Source organism: Bombina bombina, chromosome 1 (genome assembly GCF_027579735.1).
Source record: "Bombina bombina isolate aBomBom1 chromosome 1, aBomBom1.pri, whole genome shotgun sequence".
Classification (NCBI taxonomy): domain Eukaryota; kingdom Metazoa; phylum Chordata; class Amphibia; order Anura; family Bombinatoridae; genus Bombina; species Bombina bombina.
The window spans coordinates 1336985277-1336999478 of record NC_069499.1 but is presented as its reverse complement, the minus strand read 5'-3'; the positions used below and the strand labels follow the sequence as shown (position 1 = coordinate 1336999478).

The following is a 14202-nucleotide window of genomic DNA, read 5'->3' as shown; positions in this document are numbered from 1 at the left end:
TCAAAAAAGCAAACCCCGGAATGAAACAGACTTTTTTACAATTTCAGCTCCAGATCATTTCGGGGATTTTGTACCATGATGCACCTGCTCCCCGGGCGGTGATGGGAGAGAGCAGAGTTGGGGCTACTCATTTTATTTTTAAAATCCCCCCTACTGCCGCAAAGCAGAGACCACAAAAAAAATGCAGAGTCTGTACCAAGAGGGGGCAGAGAAGGGACACTGTATATCACTGTCCTGATTGCCCTGGACAGCCTGGACTCTGCATTGGGGACTGCTTCAAGCGGTACCATACAATGGTCAATTTTTTAAAAATAAATACATTTGCTGTTATTTTTTTTTGTTATGTTTACTGTTAAATTTTTTGTTGTTATTTTTTTACTTTTAATGTGCCAGATTTTTACATTTCACTAATATATTTTTTTTTCTAAAATGGGGCTGTTCTTTTTTTTTTTTTTACAAAAACCCCTGTCAAACCTATGCATGGGGGACATAGGTGTTCTCAAGGTGCCTTGCAGAAAACAACCTGTAGTATTTTTTTTGCACTAACTTACAACAGTCTCTCCTAAATCATAGTCAAAAAGCAATGTGTGTGTAAAAATGAAAATTGAAAAATTGCCACCATACACTTTCTCCAATTTTTTTGGCTAAAAAGCCATCAAAGCACACCATATACAATACCTTGGGGTGTCAACATTTCAAAAATATGCACATTCATGGCAATAAATAAAAGTGGGGTTTACAATAGGCCCCAAACTAAAGATAGGCCTATCAGAAGAAATACTCTCACTTAATAACTAAAATCACAAGTCATAAAATTGTAACATAACCTTCCCAAAATCCTGGCAAACCTATGCATGGGGGGCATAGGTGTACTCAGGGTGCCTAGCAGAAAACAACCTGAAGTATTTTTTTGCACTAACTTACAACAGTCTCTCCTAAATCATAGTCAAAAAGCAATGTGTGTGTAAAAATGAAAATTGAAAAAATGCCACCATACACTTTCTCCAATTTTTTTAGCTAAAACAGTTACTTCAAATGCATCAAAGCACACCATATACAATACCTTGGGGTGTCAACATTTCAAAAATATGCACATTCATGGCAATAAATAAAAGTGGGGTTTACAATAGGCCCCAAACTAAAGATAGGCCTATCAGAAGAAATACTCTCACTTAATAACTAAAATCACAAGTCATAAAATTGTAACATAACCTTCCCAAAATCCTGGCAAACCTATGCATGGGGGGCATAGGTGTACTCAGGGTGCCTAGCAGAAAACAACCTGAAGTATTTTTTTGCACTAACTTACAACAGTCTCTCCTAAATCATAGTCAAAAAGCAATGTGTGTGTAAAAATGAAAATTGAAAAAATGCCACCATACACTTTCTCCAATTTTTTTAGCTAAAACAGTTACTTCAAATGCATCAAAGCACACCATATACAATACCTTGGGGTGTCAACATTTCGAAAATATGCACATTCATGGAAACAAATAAATTGGGGTATGTTAAAATACCCCCAAAAAGACAATAGGCAAAGAAAATATGTTAAATGTGAAAAAAAAATCACAAACGCATGTTGGACATTTGGCATTACACCCCCCGAACAAGCCAAGAAACTTATGCATAGGTGGTATCACTGTACTCAGGAGATGTTGGTGAACACATATTGGGGTCTTCTTTGGCAGTAACACATAACAGGAGCTGAGAATTCATGTCTAAAGTACAATGTGTGTGAAAAATAACACACAAAAAATGACTGCCTAATAGTTTGACAAAGAATTAGTGCATGGAAAGTGTTAAAATACCAGCATTTGAAATACCCTAGGGTGTCTACTTTTCATAAATATATGGTTTGATGGGGGTAAATTACATTGGCCGGCTTCAGAAATGTCCTACATAGGACATGGGTGCATGGGATGTGAAAATTCCAAGTTGAAAAACTGGAATGCGCCCCCTAAAAATAAGGCCTTTTAGCCCCCAGAGAACCCAACACACCTATACATGGGTGGTATCACTGTACTCAGGAGATGTTGTTGAATACATATTGAGGGTTTTTTTGGCAGTAACACATAACAGGGACTGAGAATATATGCCTAAAGTACAACGTGTGTGAAAAATAACACAAAAAAAATGACTACCCAAAAGTTTGACAAAGACTAGTGGTTGAAATAGTGCATGGAAAGTGTTAAAATACCAGCATTTGAAATACCCTAGGGTGTCTACTTTTCAAAAATATATGGTTTGATGGGGGTAATTTACATTGCCCGGCTTCAGAAATGTCCCAAATAGGACATGGGTGCATGATGACAGATATGAAAATTCCAAGTTGAAAAACTGGAATGCGCCCCCTAAAAATAAGGCCTTTTAGCCCCCAGAGAACCCAACACACCTATACATGGGTGGTATCACTGTACTCAGGAGATGTTGTTGAATACATATTGAGGGTTTTTTTGGCAGTAACACATAACAGGGACTGAGAATATATGCCTAAAGTACAACGTGTGTGAAAAATAACACAAAAAAAATGACTACCCAAAAGTTTGACAAAGACTAGTGGTTGAAATAGTGCATGGAAAGTGTTAAAATACCAGCATTTGAAATACCCTAGGGTGTCTACTTTTCAAAAATATATGGTTTGATGGGGGTAATTTACATTGCCCGGCTTCAGAAATGTCCCAAATAGGACATGGGTGCATGATGACAGATATGAAAATTCCAAGTTGAAAAACTGGAATGCGCCCCCTAAAAATAAGGCCTTTTAGCCCCCAGAGAACCCAACACACCTATACATGGGTGGTATCACTGTACTCAGGAGATGTTGTTGAATACATATTGAGGGTTTTTTTGGCAGTAACACATAACAGGGACTGAGAATATATGCCTAAAGTACAACGTGTGTGAAAAATAACACAAAAAAAATGACTACCCAAAAGTTTGACAAAGACTAGTGGTTGAAATAGTGCATGGAAAGTGTTAAAATACCAGCATTTGAAATACCCTAGGGTGTCTACTTTTCAAAAATATATGGTTTGATGGGGGTAATTTACATTGCCCGGCTTCAGAAATGTCCCAAATAGGACATGGGTGCATGATGACAGATATGAAAATTCCAAGTTGAAAAACTGGAATGCGCCCCCTAAAAATAAGGCCTTTTAGCCCCCAGAGAACCCAACACACCTATACATGGGTGGTATCACTGTACTCAGGAGATGTTGTTGAATACATATTGAGGTTTTTTTTGGCAGTAACACATAACAGGGACTGAGAATATATGCCTAAAGTACAACGTGTGTGAAAAATAACACCAAAAAAATGACTACCCAAAAGTTTGACAAAGACTAGTGGTTGAAATAGTGCATGGAAAGTGTTAAAATACCAGCATTTGAAATACCCTAGGGTGTCTACTTTTCAAAAATATATGGTTTGATGGGGGTAATTTACATTGCCCGGCTTCAGAAATGTCCCAAATAGGACATGGGTGCATGATGACAGATATGAAAATTCCAAGTTGAAAAACTGGAATGCGCCCCCTAAAAATAAGGCCTTTTAGCCCCCAGAGAACCCAACACACCTATACATGGGTGGTATCACTGTACTCAGGAGATGTTGTTGAATACATATTGAGGTTTTTTTTGGCAGTAACACATAACAGGGACTGAGAATATATGCCTAAAGTACAACGTGTGTGAAAAATAACACAAAAAAAATGACTACCCAAAAGTTTGACAAAGACTAGTGGTTGAAATAGTGCATGGAAAGTGTTAATATACCAGCATTTGAAATACCCTAGGGTGTCTACTTTTCAAAAATATATGGTTTGATGGGGGTAATTTACATTGCCCGGCTTCAGAAATGTCCCAAATAGGACATGGGTGCATGATGACAGATATGAAAATTCCAAGTTGAAAAACTGGAATGCGCCCCCTAAAAATAAGGCCTTTTAGCCCCCAGAGAACCCAACACACCTATACATGGGTGGTATCACTGTACTCAGGAGATGTTGTTGAATACATATTGAGTTTTTTTTTGGCAGTAACACATAACAGGGACTGAGAATATATGCCTAAAGTACAATGTGTGTGAAAAATAATGCAAAAAAATGACTACCTAAAAGTTTGACAAAGACTAGTGGTTGAATTAGTGCATGGAAAGTGTTAAAATACCAGCATTTGAAATACCCTAGGGTGTCTACTTTTCAAAAATATATGGTTTGATGGGGGTAATTTACATTGGCCGGCTTCAGAAATGTCCCAAATAGGACATGGGTGCATGATGACAGATGTGAAAATTCCAAGTTGAAAAACTGGAATGCGCCCCCTAAAATTAAGGCCTTTTAGCCCCCAGAGAACCCGACACACCTATACATGGGTGGTATCACTGTACTCAGGAGATGTTGTTGAATACATATTGAGGTTTTTTTTGGCAGTAACACATAACAGGGACTGAGAATATATGCCTAAATTACAATGTGTGTGAAAAATAATGCAAAAAAATGACTACCTAAAAGTTTGACAAAGACTAGTGGTTGAATTAGTGCATGGAAAGTGTTAAAATACCAGCATTTGAAATACCCTAGGGTGTCTACTTTTCAAAAATATATGGTTTGATGGGGGTAATTTACATTGGCCGGCTTCAGAAATGTCCCAAATAGGACATGGGTGCATGATGACAGATGTGAAAATTCCAAGTTGAAAAACTGGAATGCGCCCCCTAAAATTAAGGCCTTTTAGCCCCCAGAGAACCCGACACACCTATACATGGGGGGTATCACTGTACTCAGGAGATGTTGTTGAATACATATTGAGGTTTTTTTTGGCAGTAACACATAACAGGGACTGAGAATATATGCCTAAAGTACAATGTGTGTGAAAAATAATGCAAAAAAATGACTACCTAAAAGTTTGACAAAGACTAGTGGTTGAATTAGTGCATGGAAAGTGTTAAAATACCAGCATTTGAAATACCCTAGGGTGTCTACTTTTCAAAAATATATGGTTTGATGGGGGTAATTTACATTGGCCGGCTTCAGAAATGTCCCAAATAGGACATGGGTGCATGATGACAGATGTGAAAATTCCAAGTTGAAAAACTGGAATGCGCCCCCTAAAATTAAGGCCTTTTAGCCCCCAGAGAACCCGACACACCTATACATGGGGGGTATCACTGTACTCAGGAGATGTTGTTGAATACATATTGAGGTTTTTTTTGGCAGTAACACATAACAGGGACTGAGAATATATGCCTAAAGTACAATGTGTGTGAAAAATAATGCAAAAAAATGACTACCTAAAAGTTTGACAAAGACTAGTGGTTGAATTAGTGCATGGAAAGTGTTAAAATACCAGCATTTGAAATACCCTAGGGTGTCTACTTTTCAAAAATATATGGTTTGATGGGGGTAATTTACATTGCCCGGCTTCAGAAATGTCCCAAATAGGACATGGGTGCATGATGACAGATGTGAAAATTCCAAGTTGAAAAACTGGAATGCGCCCCCTAAAATTAAGGCCTTTTAGCCCCCAGAGAACCCGACACACCTATACATGGGGGGTATCACTGTACTCAGAAGTTGTTGTTGAACACATATTGAGGTGTTTTTGGTCAGTAACATATAACAGGAACTGAGAATCCATGCCTAAAGTACAATGCGTGTGAAAAATAACACACCAAAATGACTACCCAAAAGTTTGACAAAGACTGGTGGTTGAATTAGTGCATGCAAAGTGTTAAAATACCAGCATTTGAAATACCCTAGGGTGTCTACTTTTTTAAAAATATATGGTTTGATGGGGGTAATTTGCATTGTCCGGCTTCAGAAATGTCCCAAATAGGACATGGGTGCATGACGACAGATGTGAAAATTCCAAATTAAAAAACTGGAATGCGTCCCCTAAAAATAAGGCCTTTTAGCCCCCAGAGAACCCAACAGACCTATACATGGGTGGTATCACTGTACTCAGGAGATGCTGCTGAAGACATATTGGGGTGTTATTTGGCAGTAACCCTTAACGTTCTCAGTAAATGTATTCTTGAATTGCTATTTTGTCAAAAAATCACCATTTTTTTTTTTTTTTTCAAACTTTGGCATAGATTGGTGGTAAAATAGTTGCATGGAAAGAGTCAAAATACCCCATGTTTAATTCCTTAGGTTGTGTTCTTTTAAAAAATATATATATGTGAAGGGTTAATCAGGGATTCCTGACAGATATCAGTGTTCCAATGTAACTATCGCTAATTTTTTTAAAATTTTTTGGAAATAGCAAAGTGCTACTTGTACTTATTGCCCTATAACTTGCAAAAAAAGCAAAGAACATGTAAACATTGAGTATTTCTAAACTCAGGACAAAATTTAGAAACTATTTAGCATGGGAGTTTTTTGGTAGTTGTTGAAGTGTAGGAGATTTTGAGGGTCAAAGTTAGAAAAAGTGTGTTTTTTTCAATTTTTTCCTCATATTTTATAAAAATTTTTATAGTAAATTATAAGATATGATGAAAATAATGGTATCTTTAGAAAGTCCATTTAATGGCGAGAAAAACGGTATATAATATGTGTGGGTACAGTAAATGAGTAAGAGGAAAATTACAGCTAAACACAAACACCGCAGAAATGTAAAAATAGCCTTGGTCCCAAACGGACAGAAAATGGAAAAGTGCTGCGGTCATTAAGGGGTTAAGGCAGTATATAGTCTATAGTTTGCATCTGATTTATTTTCATGGATATAGTTTTTGAAGATTAGAATATCCAGAATAATCCATTAGGTTCTATTACAGAGCAATGTTCACTAAAAAATGTATTATAACATGAATATAGAAGTATACTTTCATTTTAAAGGCATAGAAAGGTCAAAATTAAAATGTGCATAAATGCATTTAATTATTAAATACAAGCCTTTTTCAATATACATCCTTTAGCAAAAATGCTTCTAACAAACGTTATTAGTGTTTCAGTAGCATACACACATATGCCACCTGTCACTAAAGGAGCAGGATTCAAAAACTGGAGCTAGCATTGTTGTGTATTGTGTCAGTGAAGACTTCATTTGCGTCATATTAGCCTGTGCTGACTTTCTGTGAAGGTGTGGTGTGCGAATACTGGTGCACGTGTGCGAATGCCGATGAAACAGTTATAATTTTTACTAGAAGCATTTTTCATAATGGAAGTATACTGCAAAAATGCTTTTATTTAAAATTTCAGTTCACACAGGCACATTTTCTCTCACTTTAAATCTGTTCTTCAGTTGAGCATAGTAGAAGTTGCAAATGAGGAATAACAACTTTTGTTTTCAGGTGATTGAGACAGACCCAGAGCCAGCCCATGTGTTGCTAGATGAACTGTCACGTGAGCTGGAACTACTGGTCAGTGCCATGGTGGATTATGCACAATATCAGGCCAAGTGTGAGCCGGTGCAGTTCAAAGACACTCTTCTTTACCAGACCCGAGTTTACAAGTAAGTATGAAAAAGGCATGGAAACAATCGAGCATTAGGAATTTGTTTCATTTATCTAATGGGATTATTTCTTTAAATGTAGGTATCAGATGCAGAACCCAGGCAGTGTCAAGCTGCATTTCTCCTGGCAGATTGATATGGAACAGCTGGACAAATCTGTCAGCTTCTCCCCAAGAAGACACAATGTGGATGGTAAAAAAATTAAATATGTCACTGCGGCCTAGATTACAAGTGGAGCGCTTTTGTTAACGGAGGGTGTGCAATCAATATTGCGGGCCCGTGCAGAGAAAAACGCACAAACTAGTATTACAACTTCATCCTTCTGAGGTCGATAAAATAAGTACCATTAAATTGGGTAATAATAACAACAATTACTATTCAGCTGCCGATTTGGTTAATTCCGAGAGCAAGCGCTGAAAAAGCGATTTGAGTCCCACTGGGAGAAAGGTGCTATATAAATACTAGTTATTATTATTATTATAATGGTAAAACAGAATTACTAAAATTGGGTTTAGTGTCCCTTTAATATGATTTATTCCTGTGTAATTTACATACAAATTTTATGTTTTTGATAAAATACAATTTTTGGTGTGAATAGTTCAATTTTGTATAATGTTTAAAATACAAATGTTATTGTGCCCTTTTCATATGAAAATGCAGTATACACCCCTTAGAGTGGCATTAGATCATTCCACCATGGAAATAGAAGTACTGGCGAGTATTCTTTAATAATCTCGCCAGCCCAGTCAGCTTTATAGCATCGGGTCCTAAGTTTCAGATTCGATTTAAATTTAAACAAATTATACTACTGTTTGTTTAAAGTGAATGTAAAGTTTCATCAAGTAGTGCCCAGTTTATAAAAATACTATTACAAACAGGGGCACTTTCATTGATGAAACTTTACATTGCACCATATTTGTAGAAATACTTACCTCTTCGTCTTGAAAGCCGGATCGCTGATGATGTCGCTTTTCCGCCCGTCGCAAGCCTCTTCCTATGTCAGAAATGAGGCTTGCGACAGGATGGCAAAGCGCTGGAGCGGCTTTCAAGACGAAGAGGTAAGTATTTCTACAAATATGGTGCAATGTAAAGTTTCATCAATGAAAGTGCCCCTGTTTTTAATAGTATTTTTATAAACTGGGCACTACTTGATGAAAATTTACATTCACTTTAAGAATAAATTAAATCTGAAACCATTTGATAAAGGTGTCAGTTAGACAATGAAATGTTATGGGTGTAATTTGAAGATGCTGCTAATAAATGTTGTTTTACTTTTATACAATTCACTGAGTGGTATTTTTCTATTTATACATAGTTGTGTATATATATATATACTGTGGATATAAAAAGTCTACACACCCCTGTTAAAATGTCAGGTTTCTGTGATGTCAAAAAATGAGACAAAGATAAATCATTTCAGAACTTTTTCCACCTTGAATGTGACCTATAAACTGTACAATGCAATTGAAAAACAAACTGAAATCTTTTAGGTGGAGGAAAGTAAACAAAAAACTAAAATAATATGGTTGCATAAGTGTGTACACCCTTAAACTAATACTTTGTTGAAGCACCTTTTGATTTTGTTACAGCAAGTCTATCAGCATGGGACATCTTGAATTGCCAAGATTTGCCCACTCTTCTTTGCAAAAACACTGTAAATCTGTCAGAATGCGAGGGCATCTCCTATGCACAGCCCTCTTCAGACCACCCCACAGATTTTCAATCGGATTCAGGTCTGGGCTCTGGCTGGGCCATTTCAAAACTTTAATCTTCTTCTGGTGAAGCCATTCCTTTGTTGATTTGGATGTATGCTTTGGATCGTTGTCATGCTGAAAGATGAAGTTCCTCTTCATGTTCAGCTTTCTAGAAGAAGCCTGAAGGTTTTGTGCCAATATTGACTGGTATTTGGAACTGTTCAGAATTCCCTCTACCTTGACTAAAGCCCCAGTTCCAGCTGAAGTAAAACAGCCCCAAAGCATGATGCTGTCACCACCATGCTTCACTGTAGGTATGGTGTTCTTTTGATGATGTGCAGTGTTGTTTTTGGGCCAAACATATAATTTGGAATCATGGCCAAAAAGTTCAACCTTGGTTTCATCAGACCATAACACCTTTTCCCACATGCTTTTGGGAAACTTCAGATGTGTTTTTGCAAAATTTAGCCAGGCTTGGATGTTTTTCTTAGTAAGAAACGGCTTCCATCTTGCCACTCTACCCTATAGCCGAGAAATATGAAGAATACGTGAGATTATTGTCACATGTACCACACAGCCAGTACTTTCCAGATATTCCTGCAGCTCCTTTGATGTTGCTGTAGGCCTCTTGGCAGCCTCCCAGACCAGTTTTCTTCTTGTCTTGTTTTGGAGCGACATCCAGTTTTTGGTAATGTCACTGTTGCGCCATCTTTTCTCCACTTGATGATGACTGTCTTCACTGTATTCCATGGTATATCTAATGCCTTGGAAAGTCTTTTGTACCCTTCTCCTGACTGATACCTTTTTTAACAATGAGATCCCTCTGATGTTTTGGTAGCTATCTGTGGACAATGGCTTTTGCTGTAGGATGTGACTAAGAAAATGTCAGGAAAGACCAACTAGAACAGCTGAACTTTATTTGGGGTTAAACAGAGGTACTTTAAATGATGGCAGGTGTTTACTGACTCCTATTTAACATGTTTTTAAATGTGATTGCTTAATTCTGAACACACTTACATCCCCAGTGTGCACACTTATGCAGCCACATTATTTTTGTTTTTTTTGTTTACTTCCCACCACCTAAAAGATTTCAGTTTTTTTTAATTGAGTTGTACAGTTTATAGGTCACATTAAAGGTGGAAAAAGTTCTGAAATGATTTATCTTTGTCTCATTTTTTTACATCACAGAAACCTGACATTTTAACAGGAGTGTGTAGACTTTTTATAGCCACTATATATATATATATATATATATATATATATATATATATATATATATATATATTTTTTATTAGGTGGTGAGAGCCCACAATGAGTTATTACTCCTGGTCACTAGAGGAAAGCAAAGATTCCCAACATTCCACAAGCTTTTAATCCCTCTCACCTATCTGGTATCCCAGTCTTAACTTTGCCTCTCAGGAGGAAGGTGAAGAATTAAGGTGCTCCAATTTATTCATATGAACAGAATTTCTCAGATCTATGTGAGACCCATTCTTCCCCTCAGGACCTTGGATTTACTTAACCCCTTAACATCCAAGGACGTGCCAGGCATGTCCTACAAAAAGTGTCAGTTAATGACCAAGGACGTGCCTGGTACGCTTTCAGGGTATTGCAGTGATGCCTCGATATTGAGGCATCCTGCAATACCCTTTTTTTAGCAACCGATGCAGCTCTCTGCATCGGCCAGCGATGGTGCCGATTGTTGGTGGCATGACGGATATGAGGGAGGCGGGTGGGCGGCCCATGGCTGGATCACTTCCTGTCAGTGATGAAGGAGGGAGAGGGAAAAGGGAGCTGTGAGGGGTAGGGTATTGAGGGGGGGGCAGCTCGACTACGGAAAATATGGAAATAATAAAAAAGAATTAAAAAACGGCACAATTTTAGTGCAAAGTGGGTACTGGCAGATAGTTGCCAGAACCTAAGATGGCCACAAATAGGAAGAGGGGGGAGGTTAAGAGAGCTGTTTGGGGGGGGATTGTGGAGGTTGGGGGGTTTCGGGGGACCCTACACTGCAGATAATATATATTTAAAAAAAAAAACTTTTATTTTAGTACTGGCAGACTTTCTGCCAGTATTTAAGATGGTGGTAACAATTGTGATGTGGGGAGGGAAGAGAGGTGTTTGAGAGGAGTCAGGGAGGGATCAGGGGGTGGGATGTTCAGGTGGGAGGCTGATCTCTACACTAAAGCTAAAATTAACCCTACAAGCTACCTAATTAACCTTTTCACTGCTGGGCATAATACATGTGTGGTGCGCAGCAGCATTTACCAAAAAGAAACGCCAAAGCCATATATGTCTGATATTTCTGAATAAAGGGGATCCCAGATAAGCATGTACAACCATTGGTGCCTTAATTGCACTAGCTCTTTGTAAATAATTTCAGTGAAAAAGTAAACTTTTAATTTTTTTATTTGATCGCATTTGGCGGTGAAATGGTGACATGAAACATAACAAAATGAGCCTAGATCAATACTTTGGGTTGTCTACTACACTTAAGCTAACATTTTCCCTACAAGCTACCTAATTAACCCCTTCACTGCTGGGCATAATACAAGTGTGGTGTGCAGCGGCATTTAGCGGCCTTTTAATTACCAAAAAGTAATGCCAAAGCCATAAATGTCTGTTATTTCTGAACAAAGGGGATCCCAGAGAAGCATTTACAACCATTTGTGCCATAATTGCACAAGCTGTTTAGTGAGAAACCTAAAGTTTGTGAAAAAGTTAACTTTTTTTTTTTATTTGATCGCATTTGGCGGTGAAATGGCATGGAATATACCAAAATGGGCCTAGATCAATACTTTGGGTTGTCTACTAAAAAAAATATATACATGTGAAGGGTTATTCAGGGATTCTTGACAGATATCAGTGTTACAATGTAACTATCGCTAATTTTGAAAAAAAAAATTGGTTTGAAATAGCAAAGTGCTACTTTCTTGTACTTATTGCCCTTTAACTTGCAAAAAAAGCAAAGAACATGTAAACATTGGGTATTTCTAAACTCAGGACAAAATTTAGAAACTATTTAGCATGGGTGTTTCTCTTGTTAAGTGTATTCAGTCCACGGGTCATCCATTACTTATGGGATATATTCCCTTCCCAACAGGAAGTTGCAAGAGGATCACCCAAGCAGAGCTGCTATATAGCTCCTCCCCTCACGTGTCATATCCAGTCATTCTCTTGCAACTCAACATAGATGGAGGTCGCGAAAGGAGAGTGGTGTTTTATACTTAATTATTTCTTCAATCAAAAGTTTGTTATTTTTAAATGGCACCGGAGTGTGCTGTTTTTTTTCCTCAGGCAGTATTTGGAAGAAGAATCTGCCTGTGTTTTCTATGATCTTAGCAGATGTAACTAAGATCCACTGGCTGTTCTCGCACATTCTGAGGAGTGGGGTAACTTCAGAAAGGGAATAGCGTGCGGGGTCCCCTGCAGATAAGGTATGTGCAGTAAATATTTTTTTAAGGAATGGAATTGACTAAGAAAATACTGCTGATACCGATGTTATGTAAGTACAGCCTTAAATGCAGTGGAAGTGACTGGTATCAGGCTGATTAATGTATATACAGTAAAGTAATTTTCTAGGAATGGAATTTGACTAAGAAAATGCTGCTATTACTGAAATAATGTAATAAGTCTTAAATGCAGTATAAGGACTGGTATCAGACTTATCAATAGAGATACATACTCTTTAAAAAATAAAAGAAAAAGATGTTTAAAACGGTTGCTGGCATGTTTCATCGTTTTTGTGAGGTACTTTGGTGATAAAATTTATTGGGGCATGAATTTTCCACATGGCTGACTTATATTTCTGCATGGAAACAGTTAACTGAGGCGTCCCACTGTTGTAATATGAGTGGGAAGGGCCTATTTTAGCGCTTTTTTGCGCAGTAAAAATTCAGTCTCTGTCTTCCTATTTCTTCCTGCATGACACAGGACGTCTCTAGAGAGCTCAGGGGACTTCAAAAGTCATTTTGAGGGAGGTAATCAGTCACAGCAGACCTGTGACAGTGTGTTTGACTGTGTTAAAAAACGTTTTTTTCTATATTATTATCCGTTTTGGGTATTAAGGGGTTAATCATCCATTTGCAAGTGGGTGCAATGCTCTGCTAACTTAATACATTTACTGTGAAAATTTGGTTGCTATAACTGATTTGGTTCATTGTTATTTCAACTATGACAATTTTTTGTGCTTCTTAAAGGCGCAGTAACGTTTTATTTAGTGCTTGTAAATTTATTTCAAAATTGTTTTCCAAGCTTGCTAGTCTCATTGCTAGTCTGTTTAAACATGTCTGACACAGATGAATCTGTTTGTTCATTATGTTTGAAGGCCAGTGTGGAGCCCCATAGAAATATGTGTACTAAATGTATTGATTTCACTTTAAATAATAAAGGTCAGTCTTTATCTATAAAAGAATTATCACCAGACGACGAGAGGGAAGTTATGCCGACTAACTCTCCTCACGTGTCAGTACCTTCGCCTCCCGCTCAGGAGGCGCGTGATATTGTGGCGCCAAGTACATCAGGGATGCCCATACAAATCACTTTACAAGACATGGCCACTATTATGAATAATACCCTGACAGAAGTATTATCTAAATTGCCAGAATTAAGAGGCAAGCGCGATTGCTCTGGGAGCGCGCTGGTGCTGTGAGAGCCATGTCTGATACTGCGTCACAGTTTGCAGAACATGAGGATGGAGAGCTTCATTCTGTGGGTGACGGATCTGATCCAGGGAAACCGGATTCAGAGATTTCTAATTTTAAATTTAAGCTTGAGAACCTCCGTGTATTGCTAGGGGAGGTTTTAGCGGCTCTGAATGACTGTAATACAGTTGCAATTCCAGAGAAATTATGTAGGCTGGATAGATACTATGCGGTGCCGGTGTGTACTGACGTTTTTCCTATACCTAAAAGGCTTACAGAAATTATTAGCAAGGAGTGGGATAGACCTGGTGTTCCCTTTTCCCCACCTCCTATATTTAGGAAAATGTTTCCAATAGACACCACTACACGGGACTTATGGCAGTCGGTCCCCAAGATGGAGGGAACAGTTTCTAC

General features: G+C 37.9%; 1 protein-coding gene across 1 annotated transcript in view; it reads left to right on the top strand.

Annotated features, from left to right (window-relative positions):
* Positions 1-14202, top strand: part of HYDIN (HYDIN axonemal central pair apparatus protein) — a 595027-nt gene that overhangs the window by 456377 nt on the left and 124448 nt on the right. The window contains 2 exon segments of the mRNA XM_053719498.1: positions 7291-7451; positions 7534-7643. Coding sequence (XP_053575473.1) covers positions 7291-7451; positions 7534-7643 — 271 coding nt within the window.